The sequence below is a fragment of the Carlito syrichta genome, unplaced genomic scaffold (assembly GCF_000164805.1).
Source record: "Carlito syrichta isolate Samal-C Ts95f unplaced genomic scaffold, Tarsius_syrichta-2.0.1 Scaffold310671, whole genome shotgun sequence".
NCBI lineage: Eukaryota > Metazoa > Chordata > Mammalia > Primates > Tarsiidae > Carlito > Carlito syrichta.
Window position 1 is genome coordinate 218,656 of NW_007254767.1, and position 24,704 is coordinate 243,359.

The 24,704-nt window shown below is 35.7% G+C and overlaps 1 protein-coding gene across 1 annotated transcript; it reads right to left on the bottom strand.

Moving 5' to 3' along the window:
- Positions 1-2,483: 2,483 nt before the first annotated feature.
- On the bottom strand, positions 2,484-23,117 carry MACC1 (MACC1, MET transcriptional regulator). Its single transcript, XM_008068399.1, is given in 4 exon segments — positions 2,484-2,696; positions 15,432-15,620; positions 19,547-21,582; positions 23,001-23,117. Coding segments are annotated over 4 exon segments (2,553 nt in total). The 5' UTR covers positions 23,116-23,117.
- Positions 23,118-24,704: the final 1,587 nt, after the last annotated feature.

The following is a 24,704-nucleotide window of genomic DNA, read 5'->3' on the forward strand; positions in this document are numbered from 1 at the left end:
CTAGCAAGATCTCTGTTTTCTTGGGTCTTAGAATCTAGAAAAAAACAGTTATTAATTCCTCACTATCCCTTCCCAAAATTCTCTGGTTTGTTGACATGTTAATAAGGTTCCAAGAATGTTCTAAAAGAAAGCAAAATCACCACTAAAAACGAGTATATTCTGAAAGTAAAAATTGTGGGTTTTTTTTCCCCCCTGCCGGAATTTATTTTCAGTTAAAATAAATTCTATCCTTGAATGTGTGTAATAGGTCCTTGGTCAGACTGTGTTCTCTTATCATCAAATATAAATATTGAAAGCCCTAAAGATTGTTCTTAAACCCCAATTCAAATTACCACCGCCAGCATACCAAATGCCCCAGGGTGGGTGTATTAAAAGCTCTAAAAAGATTCTGCTTTTACTTTTTAGCCAAATGGACATGTTTTATTCAGGTTCCTGAAACGAAATCCTTATTCAGCTTATCTACACTACTTCGAGGGTGTGTCTTTCCTTTCTAAATTCTCGCTGTCATAATGGGCCTAATGTGCCTCCTCCTGCTCAATCCCCTCTCATCTCTTGCCTCCTGCATCTCTTTCCCTTCCTCCTTTCACTCCTTCCCCTGCTCCTTGCACCTCCTAAGTTCCCTCCTGCTCCCTCATCCAGTGCTTAGTGGTACCACCTCTTACATTTTCCCCAGACCAGAGATAATGCTGAATCCTTCTCTAGACTCACTGTTTATTTCTCAGGATAAATTTACCTGATTACCCTTCTCTGCTAGTTTCCTATGGTGGTCCCTTGATGTCTATTCTAGTAACATCCTGACCCTTCCATTTCAGCTGTCATTGTAGAAGCCCGTGTATATTTAATGACGTTGTTTTTTAAATGATCTATTACTTGGCAGCACTAAAATCAGGGATCGTGTTGCTTTTTTCCATTATTAGCCTCAAACACCTATGTGCCAGCCACAGAATAGCACATATGCTCTATCTGTGCACTGAATGACAGTAGGTGGATCCCTGTCCAAATAGGCACATACACCCTGGCAGGCAATCAGAGGATTGAACAGATGAGTAAGCACAGGGCATCTCTTTGTGAACTCTGCCAGCTGCTAGTATTTACTCTGGCCTTAGGTTCATATATAATTTTTGTCTTCTAAAAACTTTATAAAACACCCTAGTGTACACACACACACACACACACACACACACACACACACACACACACACTTGGGTGGACATGTTCAATGATTCAGCATTTTTGGTGGTTAAGACTGCCATATCAACAGTGACAAATCAGGTTTCTGGTGATTGTTTTTAATAACTCTTGCTATTAAAAATCCCTGAAAGCTAAAGAGCTTCTTGCATTGTGATCCCAAAGAAAAACCCAAGTTAGGCAGGATTAGCTAGGCCCCAAGATACTAAAGGACACTGACGAAAACATGAAGTCCCTGCATGCAGACAACAGATTTCTGATGTCATTTTTCCCTCTGGCAGTCCTTCAAGAGACGATGAAAAAGAAGAGCAAGTATCAATTAAAATGAAATAGCCACTGTTTTCCTATTTAACTTTCATTTTTATTTTTTACTATTCGACTATGTGAAAGCCGGGCTCGGTGGCTCAACCTGTAATCCCGCACTTTGGGAGGCTGAGGTGAGTGGATAGCCTGAGCCCACGGGTTCGAGACCCGCCTGGGCAACTTGGCAAAACCTCATCTCTACAACAAATCAAAGATTAGTCGGGCGTGGTCGTGTGCCTCTGCAGTTCCAGCTACTTGGAAGTCCGAGGCAGAAGGATTGCTAGAGCCCAGCAGGTCGAGGCTCCGGCCACTGCACTCCAGTCTGGGCAACAGAGTGAGACTCCAACTCAAAAAAAAACCTATTCGACTATATGGCATGATTTTTTTAAAGAAAGAAAAAAACAGTTTTTCAAACAGAAAGTCTACTTTACTCTGACTGTATAGCCTCAGGCATTCTTTCCAGTCCTCAGTTTCTCCACATGAAAAATGGGGGTAATACTGGCAAGCTCCACTGAAGAATAAAAGAGACAAGGTGTAGAAAGCTGCAGAGTGTGTTTTTGTTTTTCCTCTCTCCCTACTGGTCTCCTGGTAAAATTCAGATATTCATGTTGAAAGCCTTTAAAGTATTCAGGTATCTGTGTGATGTAATTATCAAACAGTCATTTGTTTTGACTGAAGAAGTTAAAAGTAACTTTCAAAGAGAGAGGGCTTTTCTTTCCTTCCTAAAGAACAAAGCAGCCTGATGTTTGCATCTAAAACATACACAAAAATACATGTTTAATGGTAAAAACCCATTTTTAATATCATGTTAGGCCGTGTTTCATCAGAAAAACATGAAGAAAAATAGCACAATACTTCTGGAGATTTCTGTCTCTCTCTCTTCTCTCACAAACACACACACACACACACACACACACACACACACACACACACACACACACCTCATTCTCCCTCTACGATTTTCCCTTCCATCAAAAACATATCGTTTATTTCTATACTTCCTCAAAAGCGGAGAATGCAGCAACTCTCAAAACCTCTAAAGAGTGTACTAGTATTAAAGCTCCAGTTAAGTCTCGCCACTCTTTGGTCACAGGGTTTTTCATTCTGTCCAGAGCTGATTGAAGGTCTTGTAACACGTCTCTGTAGCTATTTCCATAGTGAGCGCTCCAAGTATAAAGAAAATCATAGGCAGGTTTCCACATCATCTATAAAGAAAAAAAATCAGACTGAAATAGTGTGGAAGTAAAGCAGAGAGAAAAATAGATGTTAAAAAAAGATGTAAAAGCCTCATATGACTTTTAAAAAATAGAATACCAATTATACATGAAGTTATTTAATGCCATAGAAAAGACGTTTTAATAACTATCAGTTCTCTGCATATCTCTGTATTTTTAAAACTAGAGATTTTTAAAACAATGACTACAAGTAGGGGCTTTAATTTTTGTTGATTCATCAACCATACATTGCTCATTGCCTTTATGCGAATATAAAATTTCTCGCATAATTTTTTGATGATAACACATAAAGAAAAACGTTTCACCCTCCAAGAGACTTTTAAGGTTAAAGTAATGTTCTTTATTGTTATGCCTATCTATGATGAAATTTATGACACCACATATCACAATAAAGAGCTATACAGTATGTTTAGCACTTTAAGTGATTTTATTCAAGCAAGTCTATAATAAACAAGCAAAACTGTAGTTTCATGATCAAGTCAAAATGAAATAAAAAATATACCTCTCTACTTTAAAATATTACTTGAATGATATATTTTTGGCCCCCTAAAAATCAATATTCAATGCTTCTTCATTTTGCTTTCCCTAAGCACCTGTTCATACCAATGATGTCATTGTTTCCATAGAAATAAATGTACGTCAAAGAGAAGCTTCACATACAAGCCTGTATGTAATGGTAACCAAGGCAACTAGGCTCAGAGAGAATAGAGACAAAGGCAGACCAAATAAGACAAATTGTAAAATACACACAGACATACAGCTTATAATAAATTTTCTCTAGGAAAACCACAAAATGAATCATGTACTTATATCTTGATTATTTGGGTTGTAAGCTTTATTATTAACTTCTTTTTTGGGTTCAGTAAACTAATTCAGTTGTGATTCTATCATTTGCAAAATGTAGGAACACAGACTCTGAGCTAAATATTATGCAGAATTGTCCTTTCAAAATAGAACCTCCATTAACAGTAATATCACATGACATAGTGCCTTCGGATATAATTTTCACCCTCTTCCAATATACTCATACAGTCTAAGTTTGAAGTCAAAAGAATTAAAGACCTAAGTAAGGAGTTTCATTATGTTTTGACTCAATCCACATAGAGGGCTCAAAGGATAACTTGATGTTATTTGTCCAAATTGGCATTTCTGGGAGCTATGAATGCTCCTATTCTCATCTCTCTTGACAAAGCTCAATTCTACAGGGTAGAGAGTGAAAGATAGTTACCAAAATTATTTGATATCTGTATATCATATACATCAATGTGGATGATGTAGCAACAGAAATTATCCCAGATTTTAAAATATAAGCTGTACCCTCACCATCAAGATTCATAACTTGATCTCTATCACTGATAGAATTTAAATGAGGCATCCTCTACATTTCTGAAGACCTACATTGAAACAAAACCTCTCAAAGTACAGATTGCCACTAGCAGCTCAACGATGGAATATGATTTGAGGCATAATAACAAAATCTTTTTGTCAGACTTTACCTTGGTTGTTGCTGTTCAGTTGCAAAAAAATTGCTAAACAAGTAGATTTGTGTATAGTGGGTATACCCTGAGTGACTGTAAAAGCTCTGGGACCAATATTCTATCTTGCTTTCACTTAAAAGTCCCCCATGCTCAACTAACTGGTACACTGTTTTCCTATTTGTCAGGTATTGTTTAAAATTGTGGTGTTTATGACTAAAGCCTTCTAAGACTGTTTTTAGTCTCTTAATGACTGAGTCTGATAAAAGATGTATTTGAATGTATTTTATGATAGCAGCAACTTAGAGCATTTTGGTAACAAGGAGATTTGTGTAGTAGATTAGCATAAAGTTTTGCAAAAAACAGATATATTTCAAGAATTAAAAATGGAAGATTTCAGGGTTGTTCACTACTCTGCAGATTCAAGTAACTTTATAGTCAGAAGCAACCGAAATGGCCCCACTGGCTTTCCTGATTAGAAAAGCTCTGTATCGTCTGTCTTGCCACAGCACTGTGAATTGCTATGTATAGAAAAGGCCTGCGGCACACTCAACCATGAAGCAGCTTCTCAGTGCTCTTAGGAAAAGGAAATACACCCAGGTGATGCAGAAATTAGAAACTATAGCTTCAGGAAAATTCTAACGATACGTTTACTCACACACTTAGGCCAAGAGCCACAAACTGCCTCACATTTGGCAATTTGTACTGATCAAGAGCTGTATAGCCAGCTCTTGCAAGTCAGAGAAATTTGGATAGATTGCTGAGTCCTGGACCCTAATTAAGACTTCTGAAAGTGTATAGACTTCCCAAGAGTCACCTGAATTAGTCTAAAATGTAAAGAGAAATATTGCCCTAAACCGATTTGAGATTCCTGGAGTCTAAATCACAATCTGCAAGAAATGGGTACAGAAGCATTGGGCTGAAAACAATGGGGCACTGATAAACTTAATAATTTGTGCTAAAATATGAGTATATTTTACATCCAATTTCTGTTTCTCAATGCAGCAAATTAAATCTATTGTCTGATAAACACTATTGTGACACAAATACAATTAAAATATTCAAAATACATCATTGTCCATTAATTATTTCACTTATTAAATCAAGAATTACTGAGTATCTACCACTACAAATAATGTTGTTACAAGGAATAAAATAATGACTATGGCATGCCTTCTTGCTTTTAGAAGTTTATAACTTAAAAGGGAGATAGATACTTGCACAAACACTGGAGTAAGAGTAATAGAAAATGAAACAGGTGCTTCATGTGGCAAAAGCCAAGAAAAAATAGCATCCAAAAAGGACATGCGGTGGCTTGCAAAGCCAGCTCACACAAGCCTCCCAGAGATGACTGTTCATATTTTCTCCCACCTTCGCGTTCAGTGACATCACAGCGGTAGGTTAAAATCATCTAGGTTAGGGGTCTTTGCATCATGACAGTTAGTAAAAGCTAGACATATGGGGTTTCCCCCCTTGGAAGGTTAGGGTTGTTCAACATTTGCCAGCAGGCTACTGACGACTTCTCTTTTCTGTTACCCTCCCACTACCAATAACATATACCCATAAGATGTAGCAGCAGCTATAGAACTGTACAAAGTTGATTATGGTGAGATAAATATCACTGCGCCAGAGCTCTAGTTCAAAAATGAAGATTTGAGAAGTCATTCTACGTACTTGACCACTAGTAGATGAATTCTCATATAGTACTTTTCCTTTCTTTAAGAAACTGTCAATATATTTCTCACTGCAAAAGAACATCAAAGAAAAGAATTAAGTACCAAGGCTCAAGCCTGTAATCCCAGCACTCTGCGAGGTCAAGGTGAGAGGATTGCTTGAGCCTGTGGATTTGAGACCAGCCTGGGCAACAGGATAAGACTCTGTCTCTACAATAAATAAAAAATTTAGCCAGGTGTGGGAGCACATGGCTGTAGTTCCGGCTACATGAAAGGCTGAAGGATCGCAGGAGCCCAGCAGGCTCTGTCGATGTTGGGGTGGCCGTGAGCATGCTACTGCACTCCAGCCTGGGTCACGGAGTGAGATCCAACTAAAAAAAAAGTGTCAAAGCTAGAACTGAACCAGGACCAGATACAGAACAGGACAGTTCAAAAAAACTGTGATGTGGAAATATGACCAATAACTTAGGACTGGGTGCAGTAGCTCATACCTGTAATTCCAGTACTTTGGGAGGCTGAGGCAGGAGGATAGCTTGAGCCCAAGAGCTTGTGACTAGCCTAGGCAGGACCTCATTCCTATGAAAAAATAGCATTAGTTGGGCGTGGTGGTGCTGGCTTGTAGTTCCAGCTACTTAGGAGACTGAGGCAGGAAGTTTGCCTGAGCCCAGGAGGTTGAGGCTGCGGAGAATCATGATCATGTCACTGTACTCCAGACCGAGTGACAGAGTGAGATCCTGACTTGAAAAGAAAAGAAATAAAAATAAAATTTAGAAAAATCAGGCTTTTATCAACTAATTAGAAAAGCCAGGCTTTTATCAATTAGCAGGTCTTTGGTAACTGGGAAAAGGCAGTTAAGAGTAGGAGCAGGCAAGAGAGTTGTAGCAGGCATACTACAGATATGAGGCGGCATCAAAGAAGTGAAAGACACAGAACAAATGATGCAAATTTCAAAGTTTAGTGTTGAAGGAAAAGAGATAGAAACAGAAGAAGAAGTAGAAAAAAAGAGGAACTTTTAAAAGGGAAAAAAGTCTTTAAAAAAGTAATACTCCACAATGAAAAGGAGACTTGGGTTTGAATCCTAATTTTGCCGGATAAAGAATTTAGGGTTAATGAGGATTAAAGAGACAGTATACATAAAACATCTAAGAAGAAATGTTGCCTTCTTTCAGCGGAAACATAAATGCAGAAAGTTGTTAAAAATCATTATGGAGTTGGGATACATAATTAGAAGGGCAAGTATCATTAGATATTGAGAAGACATGATAACAGAAGTGAAAATCAATAGTTATTTGATCCACTGATACAAAATATTACGTGTCAGGAACTCTTTTCCTTTAGAAAGCAAATATCTACTGCTTGCAGTTAATGTAACTTTTTCTATATTAGCTTTTGCCTCCACAAAGACTGATGATAGTCCGGCTGTCATCAGTACACTAAATAGTCTAATCAGTTGTTTTGTCCTTTGTGGAACAGATATATGATATTTGGGATCAAGTCCTCAAATCCACTTTTATTTCTTCAGCATTTCTTATTATCAAACTTCATTTTGGTTTTCTCACAAAGAGCATATATATTATCAAAGGAAGATACAAGAGGTAATTGGTGTACATTAACTAACAATAGACTCTATAAAGTTATATCCAGAAAAACATACCCCCAAAGAGTCACAAAAAAGTCTTCATTTTGTAATCAATTACAAAGAAAGTGAGATCATCTTCTCTGGAAATGTTGGAAGGAATAAAATGAGTAGAATAAATAATTTTCTAGGCTGACCTAAATTAAGTCGTCTGAAAGCTGGAAATGAGTTGCAGCCAGCCAAGTTCTCATCCAGGTTTTCGTTATCTTATATCTATTCAGTGTTTAAAAATAATTCCTCCTCTCTTGCTTGATGTCATGATTAAGGAAAGATATGCAGAAACTCTGCACTTATTCTTCGACAGATCTAAAGGATAGCATGTTCTGAGGGTTTGTTTTTGTTGAATTATTTCTAACCACAAAACAAAGCCTCTCAGCCTTCTCATTTCTATCACAAATATTTCATACACAGGTTGCATTCGCACACCTCTATTCATGGACTTTTTAATGTCAACCTCATGAAGTTTTGGGCTCATCCTCAAATAGAAAGCATGAGGTTGATAAAAGCACAGAGTTGTCCATGTCTCATCCATATTCTTTGTCTCTTTACATAAAGGGCAACAGCATCAGTAAATATTTCACCTACCAAGTTAGGCCTTTTTCCAAAGTCCCAGCATTTGTGTGGGAAGAGTATATCTTTTCTTTAGATTGTCTTCTCAGTATTAGAGGACAAAGTAAAAAGTAATGGAGCAATAAAAAAGTTCTAAGTGGAATGCCAAAATACATGAAATAGGAATAGAGAATATATATATAGTTTTCTAAATTTAGAATGCTTGTTCCCAGAAGCAATAATACTCATCAGATAATATACTAGATAATGAAATGTAGCATTAATAAAAACAATTCAGATTTGAACATAGCAAGCTATGGCTTTTTAGCTCATAAAATAGGAATAACATAAAGAATGCAATTGGTTTTAACTACCTTTGGATAATTACATTTTGCCACATTAAAGCATCAATAATCCACCTACTTTCCTCATAAAATAATAGGAGCAACATTTCAACTTAAGTACAGTTAGCCAAAAAATGATTAGGCAAGTTTGCCTTGTTAATAATGGTTACATGTGTTCTATCTTCTGTTCTTTGTTCACAATATTCAGGTAAGTCTTACATCACCTGTAATTAGTAAGTTCATAAATATGGTTGAAGATAAGATTGCCGTTATCTCCAGAAAAGAAGGGAGGCTAACATATCACAAGGTCTCTATTTTCACCTAAAGAAGATGCTGCTTGGTTAAAACTTGACATAAGATTCTCTTGAAAAAGTCTGTATGGGAAAGTTAAGTCCTCTAAAATCTGGAAATGAGTTGCAGACTGCCAAGATCTCTTCCAGGTTTATGTTATCTTAGATCTAGTTAGTGGATTTGGTGTGAGAATAACCACTTGAGATTTCAGGGGTTGAGTGTGGACCAGAGGAAGATAGAGGACCCATTCCTTGCTAGTGAATCTTACAACAGTCTAGCATGGCAGGCAAACCTGCTGGTCAAGGCATTCTTACTAGTCTTCTCATCAATGTCCCTCTTGCCTCCACCACAAAGATACATTAGTGGAGAGAACTTAACATTAACATTTGAAGAAACCAGAGCCAGTTCAATTTTTCAATGTAAATATTAAGACAAATGAGGGAAGATATAGTGGCAAGACCTCTGTTTAAAGGCACACATCTTGGGTTTAAATCTAGACTCTTGACTTGCTATCTCCTGGATCTTAGGTAAGATATAAACTTTCTCTGAGCTCTTACTTTCCTTTCCAGCAAATAGAGGAGAAAAGTAGTGTGCCCAATGCCATAAAAGCATTGCTAATTACATAAAATAATGGATGTAAAAGTTTCCGGTACATACTAGGTGCTCAATTAACGCTAATTGTGGTTGAATTTGAAGTAAAGTACTGAAATCACAGTCAATTATCCAGGGAAAGAATTCTAGTACAAATTCTGGCTATAAATCCAGGGTCATTTTACTAAAGTATTGCCACACATATATATCATTTTAAGCAATTGTAATAAATGCTGACTTAGGTCTCATACTTAGCTGAACTTTGCTTCCCTGAAATTCATTACTGCTTATGTTCCATAATGATAAAGTTTGAGAGAAAAAATGTAAAATCAAAATCAAGGATCATAGGAATGCAATGTGTTACCCCAAGAATATCACTGTGCTATCTTTGTTTTCTTTTTTCCACCATTTCCAAAAATGGAGTATCTTTTTGAAAATAAAGTTTGTAGCAACAACTACAGAATTGTATGAAGTAGATTATAGCAAGATAAATAATATCACTGTGCCAGATCTGTTGTCAAATGATGAAGATTTGAGAAATCACGCTATACACTTTACCACTAGTAGAAGGATTTTCATATAGTAATTTTCCCTTCTTTAAGAAACTGTCAATGTGTTTCTCACTACAAAAGAACAGCAAACAGAACTTAGTACCAAGATTAGAACTGAACCAAGCCCAGATATAGAACTGGAAAATTCAACAAACCTGTAAACAGAATTCAGAAGTTGCCACGTAAGTCAGAAAATCATAATAGTCAAGGACATTTCTTTTCCCTTTTGCAAGAGATATATTCCGTGGAAAATTGAACGTTGCTAAACCCATAATAAAAAGTTGATCAGCCAAGACTTTTTTCTCAATTTTTCAGAGGAGAAGCCTTGAAATCATTACTAACTTTTTCCTTACATTTTTCTATAGACACTCTCAGCTGTATTACTAAAAAACACTACATTGTATTCCCTTTTCTAGAAACACTCAATTTTACACAGTTGCCAAGTACACCTCTTTCTCTTACTCTTCATCAAAATAGTAAATATGCATTTAATGATTATAATATGCAAAGCATTTTTCAAATATTTTATATATGTTATCTCACAGCATCTCCCAAACATTCAATAAGTAAGTAGTATTAGTCTCCTCACTTTACAAAACAAATATATAGATTCCCAGAAAGGTCAAGTGATTTGTCTAAAGTTTTAGGGCAAACAGATGGTAAGGCTGGAACAGAAATCCAGCCAAGAACCTTAACCTCTAAGATCTAGTTGTCACTCAAGATTCTCTGCCAGGAGCCACAATCACTAGTAAAAGTAAGATAAAAGGGACCTGAACATAGGAAAAACGCCGGCTGGGAGCAAGGCCCCAGTAAAATGCGGCCATGACGGAGGCAAAGCCCCATGAATCCTGTTGATGGACCTTCCCTAACTTTGAAGGATTGCATGCATAGGCTTGAGAATATTCCCTCTTTAATTGAGATAATAGATGTGCAAATGGATGATGGCATTTGACAGCAAAAATTATACATAGGCATAATGGAGGTGAGATTGAAGCAAAAAAGGTGCCCCTTAGAATATGCAAGGATTTGGAATTAGTGGTAAATCTATGTATAGAAATGTAAAAAGGGCTCAACAGCAAAAAATTTCCCCCCTGAAGGGACAAGGGAATGCAAATTTTGCAACCTTTAGCTAAAAAGGAAAAACAAGTACTTCCTCATATCCTTTATAAGTAACAACATTGACAGTTGTGATTGATGAGGAAGTGAGAAACTGAGACAGAGTATCTCCAAAAACAGGTGTTTTCAGGAAAAACAAGTCACAGACATGCCTTTTGATTTAAGAAATATTATAGTTTAATTAGAAAGAGGGTTAAAATTAAAGTAAAGATTAGAATTAAATAATAACAACTATAATTAAAAAGATAAATGTTCAGTTAAATATAAGTAATAGAAGGAATAGGAAATAATTAAGTTTTAAGGTAAACTTAAAATTTTACATACTTAATGTAGGTTTAAAATTAAATACATTTAGGATTAAAAGTAAGATTAATTTCATATATAAGTGTAGATTTAGACATGTTTTGTTTAGAAATATAAAATGTAAAATAGGTGATAAGAAAATAGCAAGTAATATAGATAAGGGAATTAGAATTAAGAAAGTTAAATTTTTTAAAAAATAGAGTATTAAGAATTTGTGGTGGGTAAGATAAGAGTGGTTATATAAAAGAAAAAACAAGTCAATATATTGCTGCTAAAAATATATACAAGGGTAGAATTAAGAAAATAGATTAGTAAGAGAAAAGAAATAGAATAGCGAAGGGAAGAGATTCAGTTGACCTAGAGGTCACAGGATGTGGCTGATAAATTCTTGGCAGCTGGTATTTTGTTACATCACTGGTAGCAGGAAGGAACAAAATGAAACTTGTAAAGGTCAACTTCCCCATAAACAAAAGAAAAAACATGATGTAAACATTTAATGTGTAACATTTTGTGGGTGAGGGGGGTCAGTAAAAAACTATGTAAGCTTGTAATAATTGAATAAAAATTGGCAGAGTCTTGAGCTCTCCCCAGGAAGAGGATTCCTGTCATGTTCGTCTTTTCTTTTTCACTGCTTCCCCATTCCTCGTCTCAAGCCCTGACTCTCTCCTAGAGCTGGACTCCAGCAATTCTCCCAACTTACGCACCCAACCACACCTCCCAATAACCAAGATAAACTCTCCCCTCCAACCTGTAAATATCTTAGCCTTTAATCCCCAGCAGCTCCTCTTATAAGATACAACTTTTTTTTAAATGGGCTATATTTCTAATATGTTATTGATTCCCTTTTCAAGAAATAAATTTTCACTTGGTAGAGCATAAGTTTATTTTTTTCAAAAGATATACTCACAAAGATGTATTTTGCTTATAATCAGATTCCAAGCTTTAGAGTTGTTGTTTTTTTGTTCTTAATGTAGCAATTACAATATCATTAGAAAAGTTCTTCAAATTTAACTTGAGGATATAGTTGATTTAAAAAGCGACATTCTCAGAAGTCTCTATAGGGAGCTTTTTCTCCTTTTTAGAGAAAAATAAGAAATGGCTAAGATATTTTTTAAAATCTGTCAAATATATTATTAATATTCTTCATTCACTAATCAGTTTGAGACTTGATAAAGATATTGAGGCAAATCTGGCCATATCATAACATGGCTTGAAAAGAAGACAAATTGAAAAATGAAATGAGTTTCTTGAATCCCTTATCCCTGATCACACTTCCTTGCTCTGTGACTTGGCCACCATCTTGGAGTGGTGGGCAGAGTGTAATGGTTCAAGTGCATGGACCTCAAAGTCAATGGTCTCTGCTCCAAACTTGGTTTGATGAGATTCTAGGTCTTACACGTAAGCAAGTTACCTCTCCCTCCTCTCTATATCTTAGATAATATGAGCATCTGCCCTGCAAGTTTTTGTTGAAAGGATTAAATAAGTCAATTTGTGTAATATTCTCAGAACAGTTCCTGGCACAGTGTAAGTGGTAGATAACTGTCAGTTACAATTCAAATAGAACAAAAAGAAGAGAAGGAAGCTGAAAAGGAGAGAAAGTGAGTGGAAGAGCTGGACTATAGGTGTTGGCACACATAGAGGGCAATTTGGGGAGAGGGTGTCCTCCGAGGAGATGAGATGCAGGAAACAAAAAGCACACAGGAACTGCCAGACCTGGTTCTCTCCCTAGCCAAATGCACCTCTCTCCCTCTGCACCTGCTACCAGAACCAATATCAGTGTGTTCTGAAATCAACTACTTGATTTGTATCATATTTAACAATCATCTTCTTCCAAAGAGGAAAAAATGCACAGCTATTCTTTAGGGGGATGGAAATTAGCATATACCCACCCATTGGCTAAGTGGCCTCATAGGTAAAGATTGTTGTAAATTATTTGGAATGACTTCAGGCCATTGTATTTTTCTAAGTATTTAATAACATGGATGGAATGATTACTATTAATATTAATCACAATTAAGTTGAACTACAGCCCACAGAAAGATACCTATGGGGCTTTCCTTTCTGTGTATGAATCAGCCTCGGGCAACGACTTAGTCACTGATGATTTGGTCTGTGCAAAAGTAAATAATGGAAAAGCAGACAATTTGCCGTCCTTCATCAAGATCTGGGGGAAGATTAAACTATAAACAACCACAATTAGAGAGAAGCCAGATGCTTAAGGAGGCTGACAGGATAAATAATTCTCTGATAAATAACTCTCTACAAAACTCTTTCAAAGGCAAAGCCTTAAGAAAAGAAGAAGGCAGTCCTGCTTTCAATTAGACAATTTTTAATCAGTTAATGAAACATCAGAATCAGAACAGCATATCCCTCATAATATGTTCTTTCTTCCTCCTTAAGCATTTCCCATCTTGCAGTTCATTCCGTAAGCACTGGAGTCCATTCTGTGTACCGCACCTGATACTATACTAGGTATTTAGGTTGGAAATTTAGGAGATAAATGTAGTCTATGAAGAGGAAACATGCCCTCAGTCCCTGGTTGCTCCTGGCTAAAGAGTTTTTTTTCTAGAAGTCCTTGCTGAAGGGCCAGGCTCCAGGAAGTCAGAAATCACCTGCTGACAATTCCACTGCAGCTGCTGGGATTCAGCTGGCTTGATTTGACTCGTTACTTTTCATGCAAAAATTGTTTTGTCCTGCTCACCCAGCTGGAAGAGTTGCTTCAAAGTATGACAATTTTCTCCAAAAAATAATAGCTCTATACCGAGAAACAAATGACAAAAGAGAATATTTTTTATAACTTCAAAATGCTTACATTCATGGGAGAGAAGGATACAGGATGTTTTATATGTGCTCATTCTTGGATTGCTTTTATTTAATTCAGTAAAAATTGACTCACATTTCTTTATGGTAATCTGGAACAAATATTTATCTAACTTATGCTGAGCAGCATACATTTGTTTTAATGTTGATAAAAACAATATTTGCATGGTAAATATTTACTTTGTACTAAGTGTCATCATTTTGCATTTGATGTCTACTGTTCTTACCGTATGCAGAATTATGAAGGAGATAATGAAATTCTTAGGTATCTTTCTTTCTCTCATTACCAATAACTCCACACATCCTTTTTCTTAATGCCTTTGTCATCCAGCATTAATTATCACAAATTACTAACTCTATGCCTGAGGCTGATAATATTTATTACGATATCTTCCTCCCTTGTCCTGACTTAGTCCTATCTCCTCCTTTCAAAATGTACCTGTTCTATGCCTCAAGATCTTATAGCCCTCCCATTTATTGATCCAATTTAATCAATTCATTGATCAAAGGCTGTGCTCATATGAAATCCAATAGAAGAAACATCAGTATTTAAAGGTTCTCAATGTCTTTTTTTTTAGATGGAGTATCACTCTGTCACATAGGCTGGAGTGCAGTGGTACACTTACAGCTACCGCAGCCTCAACTTGCTGGGCTCAGGCGATCCTTCCACCTCAGCCTTTCAAGTAGATGGAACTACACGCGTGTGCTACCATTTCCAGCTAATTTTTTGATTTATTGTAGAGATGGCATCTCATCAAGTTGCCCAGGCTGGTTTCAAACCCCTGAGATCAGGTAATCCTCTTGCCTCGGCCTCCCAAAGTGCTGGGATTACAAGCTTAAACCACCACACCCAGCGGTTCTCAATGTCTTTTAGGAATAATAAGTGTTATGGCTGGGCTTGGTGACTCACTCTGTAATCCCAGCACTTTGGGAGGCCGAGGTGAGTGGATTGCCTGAGCCTGTGGGTTCGAGACCCAGCTGGGCAACTTGGCAAGCCCTCATCTCTACAATAAATCAAAAATGCCAAGCGTGGTAGCATGCATCTATAGTTCCAGCTTCTCGGAAGGCTGAGGCGGAAGGATCGCTGGAGACCAGTGAGTCAAGGCTGTGGTGGCCATGAGCGGCCACTGCACTCCAGTTTGGGCGACAGAGTGAGACTCCAACTCAAAAAAAAAAAGAAGAAGAAGAAGTGTTTCTTTCAGACAGTATTAATGGGTTCCTAGGGCAAGGATTTCTGTTATTGGATCTTCCTGGATACTCCCTGCAATGAATTCATGACTATGTACAGGTGTGATTTACATTTGTTTTACTTGGTCTGCAATTTTTCACTATTAAGTTAGGCAAACAAAATCTTACCTCAGCAGCAACATCTCCAGTGTTTCCTCGGTGAGGAATTTCATATGCCTCCATTTGTTGCTTTGTGAGTCGCACTAACTTTTCAGCTAGTTCCCTCCAGCCTTTTCCAAGCTTGACAGCTGAAGTCAGAATAGCAGCCTCTTGGATGAGATGTGCTACTAACCCTTGGCAGTCCATCTTCAGCAGAGCCTGCAGCAACAATCACACATCATAAGCAGCAGATAATGTTAGGCTTTTTTCTTTAAATTAGGTTTTTCATTATATATCCTAAAAACAGAGGTGCTTTCATCACTACACATATTATTGAATTTTCTAAAACTCAAACGATGAGTTCACTTTTAAGCAAATGCAACAAGCAAACCATGGTGGACATAACTAAATCAGAATTAGGGGAGATTCAAGTCAAACTCAGTGACTAGGACCTTAAGTATACATTTATTTAAGATGTATCTTAATATCTTTATTTGTCAAAGGAGGAAGTTGAACTACACACTTTCAAAGATACTCTGGGGTTCCAGCAGTGTATAATTTATCACTCCAGGGTTGACTATTTATTCACAAAAAATAGTGCTTTGTTTTACCAGAGAATTGGCTACAGAATTCTCTAAACAATGAACAAACTGATGATGGTAAATATTCTATTTTTCACCAAAATGTGATTTAGAACTTGCCAGGATCATGCCTATTGCATAAAAAATAAGACACTCCTTCAACTTTAAACAAAGCAATTGATATTTATAAATCTAAAATAATACCCCTTATCACCAATATAATTGTGTTAAATATAAACCACAAGTTGTTAAAGATAAAACACTTAGTCTTCTACAGTGCAAAATGGAAAGCCACCAAACTCTTTCTTTCTTCCTTTATTAGACATCTGAGCTTTGCCACTCATCTTGCATGTTTCAAACAAGTCAACAAGTTTCTGTTTTGCCTTGCTATTTAAAAATTTGTAATAACTTATTTATTAAAAATTAGTATTATTTTATTTTTTTATTTATTAAAATTTATAATTTTAAAAAATAAAGTTAATTTAAAATTTTAAAATATGGCATTATCTCTATCTATATTTCATCTCTGTCCAAATAAGCAAAAAGCATAGCCCCCACCCTTGTCTGCGAGGGTGGGGGCTATGCTAAGACCCCTAGTGGATGCCTGAAACCATATATAGTACTGAGCCTCATGTCCACTATTTCTTTTCCCTTACCTAAATACCTATGATAAAGTTTAATGCATAAACAAGGCACAGTAAGAGATTAACAACAACAGAAAAACAGAACAATCACAATAGACAGTAATAAAAATTATGTGGATGTTGTCTGTTTTTCTCTTTCTCAAAATATCTTATTGTACTGTACTCACCTATTTGCCAACAATAGTTGACAGAGGGTAACTGAAACCATAAGTGAAACCACAGATAAGCGGCCTACTGTAAACATGTTTGGTAGACCCTCATTATTTAATGGCACATATAAGATCTATATGCCAATATTAAGCAAGTAAAAATGAATGACCAAGGAAGACAGCTATTAAAGTCCATAGGGTGCTCGTTCTCATGGACATGTACAGTTAGAAGGACTACCCATGGTTTTTGTACATAGACTATACTGCAACATAGGTTTACACTGAGGAGTGAGGGCCCCAGTGAGAAGCAATACTGAGCCAACAGGCTCCTGTAGGTGCTTTTGGTAAACTGTGGAGTGTGTTTACCACTTAATATTCCAATTTCTTATTTTAGGGAAAAGATAGCTGCCCTTGGAGTCCTAAAACTGAATTTAAAATCCAGCTCCACAAAGAATAGGACATTTGAAGCATCACACAATATCTCTATTTAATAATTTTTTAAATGACTAGGGTGGTAATTCCACCTGGTCTAATCCCTTATCAGTATGAAAATTGAAACAGATGCTGAAGTGCTTGAGAGAGTGTCAGGTGTCAAGTATATAAAGACAGTCAGTCTCAGTGTCTAGAGATGACTAAAGGATTAAGACATTACAATCCCTTTCAGCTTTATCAGCTCTCTTCCTGCCATTCCAAATTAATATACAATCCAAGAAAAAATTGTACACTTACTATGCAAAGAAAGTTTTAAAAGAAAACTCTATACCGTTCACTCTATCGCATTCCAGTCAGATAGCCAGAAGCTTCTTCATACAGAAATCCTGAAGGCTCCTCTGAGACACAGTACACACCATGGGGCTCCTTTGGGGGCTCCCCCCTTGAAAAGGCTCGCCACCAAGTTGCCTAGTTAGCCACTCAAGATACTCTTAATTACCATAACCCCCAAAGTGCAGGTACAGCCAGGTTTCAACTTTCAGACCATTTGGTCAATGTAATTTGTAGGCCACTAAAAGAGTAAAAGAAAGCAATTTTCCAATTCAGGCCTTTGAAGGTGGATACTGAACATGAGCTATGAGAGGTCATGAGCCACTGCAAAAGGGAAGTGCAACCTCCACCAGGTGGAGCAGCTTCTAACATTCACCCTCCAATGACTGCATGACCCAGGTTAAGTGAGAACTGGGCACACCATAACAAAACCATTCACTTAGCAGTGGATATTAGAGTTTTACATTGTAACACTCTCTATATCATTGTAGATTCATAAAAAAATTGAGGGAGATATAATAATATCATGATTATATAAATTCGTGTTCATATCACAATTAAGTTTTCCCTCCAAATGTTTTCTACTTCTGTTGCATCTAGATTAAAACTTTGCTCCTCCTTTGTACGCACCTGCCTGTCTAATCTCACTCACGTTCTATAGGGCACTAGTCTTCCACAGTTATGATGCTATTTAATACACACAGAAGCACACATACAGTACTTACACAAACATTTTTATACACACCCAACTTTGTTTCAAGAAGTCATAGTGGTTGTAAGTATGATTTTGGAACCAAAAAAATTTCAAATTCCATCCCTAACAATAACCAACTCTGAAACCTTGGGCAAACCATCTAACCATCTAAGTCTTAGTTTCTTCCATATGTAACATGGAGATACCCAACTATACTTACCCTCTGGAGTTGTTATAATAATTAAATGAGATAATGTGTATAGAGTGTTTGACATAGAGTCAAGCACATAGAAAGTACTAGAGAAGTATTTACTTTCATTATTATTTATACAATCACATTTTAACCATTTTTAGAAATATGCTCTCAATTATTTTACTTTCAAAAATTATTGAAATTCTATTTTAAAGGCAAAACAGTTCTTTATAACTGTCCACTGAGCCTTCCACTGGGTCAAATACCATGCCGAAAAAAATTTAACTCTGAGAATTCTATTAAAGCATGAGGATTTTTTTTTTTTAATTGGAGTCTCACTCTTGTTGCCACTGCAGCCTCGATCTGCTGGGTTCAGGTGATCCTTCTGCCTCAGCCTTTCAAGTAGCTGGAACTACAGGTGCAAGCCATCATGCCCAGCTAATTTTTGTAATTTTATTGTAGAGACAAGGTGTCACCAAGTTGACTTGGCTGGTCTCAAACCACCACACTCAGGCAACCCTCTCACCTCAGCCTCCCAAAGTGCTGGGATTATAGGCTGAGCCGCAGCGCCTGCCCTAAAACATGAGGATTAAGGTAAGAAGTACCAATATCATTGTTTGGGTTGTGATACATTGCATGTATAAGAAGGATATTAAATTGCTAATGTAAAGAATATTGATGACCCATTTTTAAAAAGAAATGGAGAAGTTGACATTTAGAAATGGCCAAATTAGTTTTGTTTAGTTCGCTCTTATTTGCATCCATGTTATGAAGCTTCTCCAATAATTTAAGAGTTGTCTAAATATTTGAGAGGAGAAAAGAAAAAATCTCTTAACTGTTAGACACAGCATAAATAGAAACATTAATTCTCTTTAAAAGATGATTATCAGGAACATATTTTCTGGGAAAATCCCAATTGAATCTCAAATTTAAGAAACCAATTACATGATTATGTGAAAATGCTCTATATTTGCTAGTGGCTTCAGTGTGTTTAAGACTGCTTAGTTTTTAAAAATTTCTCCTTTCGTACATTAGGTTATACATATTTGTATATACATATATATTGTCAAGTTAATAAAGTTCTCTGTGGTAAATAAATTATGATGATGAAGAAGTACTCACCACAATAAGTTCATAAAGAAACTTCCTTGTATTTCTATCTGCGTGGCAATCTTCCTTTAACTTCTTTACAACATAAGAAACTTTTTCTGATTCTTTTTCTGCTCGCATTTGATCAAAATCTTCTAGTGCCAGATGCGAGTAACCAAGGACATCAGCTAACACTTTCCAGTCATAAACTTTTTCTGACACCAAGGTTAACACAACTGAGTAGATATAAGTTAGTTTTTTAAAAGGCAAGGCAATTTGTTCAAGAAGGTTCCTAGTTGTGAAGACACTATCTGTCATAGACATTACTTGCTCCTTTGAAATTATCTTGACATTTTTGCAGTGCACAAGTCCAATCTTACCTCTGAGGATTCCCACATACCATTCTTTCACTTTAGACTGCCCAATGGCTTTTACCTTGCCATCTCCAAGAAGAGCTATCGTGTCCCCTTTGAAATATTCAAGTAAGTAATCAATCTTGCTTTGTCTTAGTACTGTCTTCAGAGTTACCCCATAGTTACTTAAGTTCAATGTTTTATCTTGAAATGTGGGATATTTGACAAGTACTTCTGGTAATAAAGGAGCAGACTTGATTTCCTTCTTCTGCAAACAACCTGGCAGATTTGAGAGCCTTTTTAGGTTTGGGGCTGGATCAGGAGTAGTGATAGAGAACTGTGCAACTGATTTCCCGTTGGGAGATTGCACCTGAACACAAAAAGCAAATGAGTGTGTTTCTCTGTGGTCAGCTAAAGAAAATAAAAATGGTTGATGAACCACTTCGCCTGCTTCCAGCTGCTTTTGTTTAATTTCTTTCCTTTCTCCTGCCTTTACTTCAAAATCAGGATCACATGAAAAAACAGAAATACTTAAATCTCGTGGCTTTTCAAGTAAAAATGAATGCTTTCCCCAGAGCTGAAATACGACTGGAGATGTCTTTTCTTCACCCTTCTTAATATCAGAGATTGTCAGCCTTCCTGGCATGTAACTGTGTCCACAAACTGTAAAGATAGCAGTAAAACTAGGGTGGATATATTTGGGTCCATAAATTCCAACTGAGGTGGTTTTGTGGATATAATCCCAAATGGTTGTAGCTGGTGATTGAACAGCTTTTGCTTGGGCAGCCACCACTAGATACATAACTTGACTCAAGTCCATGAGCTTGACTTGGATGGTGTCTTTTTAAATATAGGAGTTGCTTAACACTCTGAAAGGGCCTTCTTTATTCAAGCTGTGTAAACAAACCATTTCCGTCATGACCTGGCTGAAAGGATCCTTTCTCACTTCAGCCCCAATTTTCATCTCCAGCAAGATGGCATTCATAGTATTGAGGTTGCCTAACATGATCTCCAACAGTGGGCTTACAGTGCATGAAAGATTATGGTTAAGCATTTTTGGAGGATTAACGAAAGCTCTTAAAGACACCTCTTGAATTTCTCCCACAGCTACATGACCTTGGGGCACATGAACAGTGATATCTGATCCAGGTAATTGTACTGACCCTCCTTGGTGGTTTAATTTACAAACTATGGTGATATCCGCAACTTGTGTTTGCACCCATCCAGGGCTCTGATTAATCGTATTCAGATCCAGGCAAGAGCGGGCCAGTTGGCGTTGACTTAACCAAGCCATTTTATAAGCCTCCCGGTCATCTTTAAGCCATTCTAAGTCTTGTATTAGAATCTGACCAGACTTATGCATACTCTGATGGGCATGTGCTGTGTCATCTAAAATGTCCAGAAGTTCTGAAACACTTTTTGATCTTCCAGATTTTCTAGAGGAAGACTTCCTGAGTAATTGATGAACATCAAGTTCATCACCAGAAGAATCAAAAGAATTTCCATTTTCGACTTCTCTTAAAAAAAGAAAAGGATCTTCCTTCAAGATGGAAATATTCTGTCTCTTTTCATTACTTCTTAGCTGAGTTATGTCATCCAAAAATGGGTTAGAAGCAGACAGTTCATTCCAGAATGGATTTGTAACTTTAGAAGTATTATTACCACGAAGGGCGAAAGCATCAGGCCAATTGTGAAGCAAGTCTGGGTCTTGGCATTCTTATTATTTAAAGAAAAACAAAACAAAACAAAAATAAGGTGGCATTCTAGGATATAACCAAGATTAATTTTTTCCAAGTCTTAAAAATTCAGGACTAAATTTTAACTTAAGAGATAATTTATACACTAAACAACTAAGTGCTTGACACTTGACAACAATATATTTAACACATTTTCTTGAAGATGACCCAGACCAACCTGTGCTTATGCTTTATTATTTTATATTTCATTCACAAAATCGAATCTCTGAACAAACAAAATAATTCAGTTACTTAATTATCCATATTTTTCTACACATTGATTAGTTGGTCTCATTACATCCAGAATATTAATTTAATGTTTTTCTTTCCAGAAAATTTTTAACATATAGAAAATATAAAATACATCTAAAAGCAAAAATAATTTTTAAAACAATATACAGACAGCCATCATTAATCTCTTACATAAGTCTATAACTTTGTAATGAATAATTCTAACATTGAAATTTTTTCATAAAAAGTGAACCTTCATAAAATGAACATTTAAAAATTAGACCATGAATGAAATTATTGATTGAAGGAATTCATTAAACTTTTTCAGAGAACAACTTTTTGCAGAGAATGACTTTCTCACTAGATCTAGAAACATTATTACGTTGGAAAATGAATATTTTTAGAATTAATAGCACATTGAAATAGTCACATTTCTAATATAAGAATTTCTATATATCCCAAAATATTGAAGCCATTTGTTTGTGTTTAGAGCAACTCACACTTGGTCATTTCTTAGTAAATAATTGTAAAGATTCTATGCACTTTTCAAAGCTGGTGCTGTTTTAGAGACTGGTTGAATGCCCGATCATATTATCAGAATTTCTATTGAAAAAAATAATTTAAGTAAACTATCAGACTTTAATAAATATAAAACTGTTATTTCAATTGAAATGAGTTTTAAGTGTTATATATTAAAATTAGAAGATACATTTTGAAAAATAAAAGTGGTATTTCTCTTACTTTTATAGTTTTCTTTAATCCAGTTACCCTTAATTCTCAGAAAACTTACTTTTCACTGAGGATCAGTTCAATTCTTTTATGTTCCATGAAAATGTCTTATGCTAACCAACCCCTAGAGATCTCTTTTGCCCCAAAATTTATTTTTTAGAATTATTGCATACACCATTCATTTATTAGCAAATTTTTCCTCTTTATAATATTTATTATAATCTGTTGGATGTGCTATTTTATTTTGTACATCTTTTATGTGATAATGTGTACCTATTTCTATGTATAGTATTTCTATGTAGCTATTTCTATGATAACATGAATATTATAATTTTTTAATCTTCTGAATCATTTTTCACAGGTAGATCTTCAATTATTACTAATAACAGATCTGATATACTAACATGGACAAATTACAGCAGTTATAAATTCCAGTACCTGTGATATTGCAATTTTGGGGGAGGTTTCCAGCTTCCATGTCAATCAAATTCTCTTCAGACCTACTTTGTGAAATTCTTCCTGACCAAAAATAGGTTCTTTCACTGATTAACATTTTTCCACCTGCAAAGAAAATAGACATGTATCATTTGTAAACATGTATATCTAGGTTGGCAGAGAAAACAAACATAAAGAGACCATACATCTGTATGCTGTATAAAAAAAACACATGCAAAAATACTCTATAGGTCTTCTACTTCTGTAAGATGCTGAAGGAGATGCCATAGAATGGATTAATACTCCAATAAAACATGCTAAAATTCTGAATTAATACCAGCAGGTAAACCTGTAAATGTATTACTTATCCTTCCCCCCCAAAATTATTGAAAATCCCACGAAAGTAATTCTAATAAGTAAGTTGAAACTTCAATAAATAAGCATTCCCTGTTTGGTGACTGGAAGACTAAATATCACAAACCTAGACATTCTCCTCTAAGTTCCTCTATACATTGAATACAGTTCCAAGATAAATACACACACATACACACACACACACACACACACACACACACACATATATACATAAATATATACACACACATACATACATATATATACACACATATATACATACACGGTGTGTCTGTGTGTGTTACTTCTTTTTATATTTAAATTTTATTTTTTAATTGAGAAAAAACATATCACATACAGTATGTTGTTTTGAAGTACGTTGTTTTGAAACATATTGTGTTTAATAATATATAAAACAATAACTTCTTAAGCAATTTTAATATGTATAGAGAAAAGCAAAGGGCTAATATTCAAGATAATTCAGAAGAAGAATATGATGGGAGCAACATGTACTACCTACAAGATATCAGCATTTATCATAAATATGTGCTAAATTAGACAACATGAAATTGGGATAGAAATAGACAACGAACACAGAATAGAGAATCCAGAAACAGACCCACCCTCACATAAAAGCTTGATATTTGATAGAGATGACCATGCAGAACTGTGTGGAAACAATGGATTATTTATTAACCAGGGATGATACCACTGGTTGGTCATGCTGAAAAAAATTACATTAATAACTATATCATTTTATACACAAAATTCCAAGAGATTTAAAAACCTAAAGGTGAAAATAAAACCTTTAAAATTTGAAAAGAATCTAAGAGATTGTCTTTATGCTTTCTAGAAAGTAGAGAGTTTCTTAAACAAGGTATACATACATGCAAAATGTAAACCATAAAAAACCACAAATTAAAATGAGAAGTCCTGTATATCAAAGAACATCAATTACAATAAGCAAAAGCACAATACAAAAACTGGGAGAATTTATTTTTATTGTTTATGACTGAAAAAGAAGAATAATTAGATTCAAAAATATATCAAATACTTCCATAGATCAATAAACAAAATAAAAACAACCTCATAAAATTTTTTTTAAAAAGGATCTGGTCACACATTTTTCAAAATAATAAAAGAGAGTACACAATTGACCCCTAAGTATATTAAAATATGCTCAATTTCATTGATAATTAGAAAAATTCCAAATTAAACCATATGAAACACAATTACCATTCACCAAATTTGCAAAAAAGTTGAAGTCTGGCAACACCAATTGCTGACAAAATTGCCAAGTAAAAAGAAATTTTATATGATTCTAGTGGAAGTGTCAACTGGTACAACCACTTG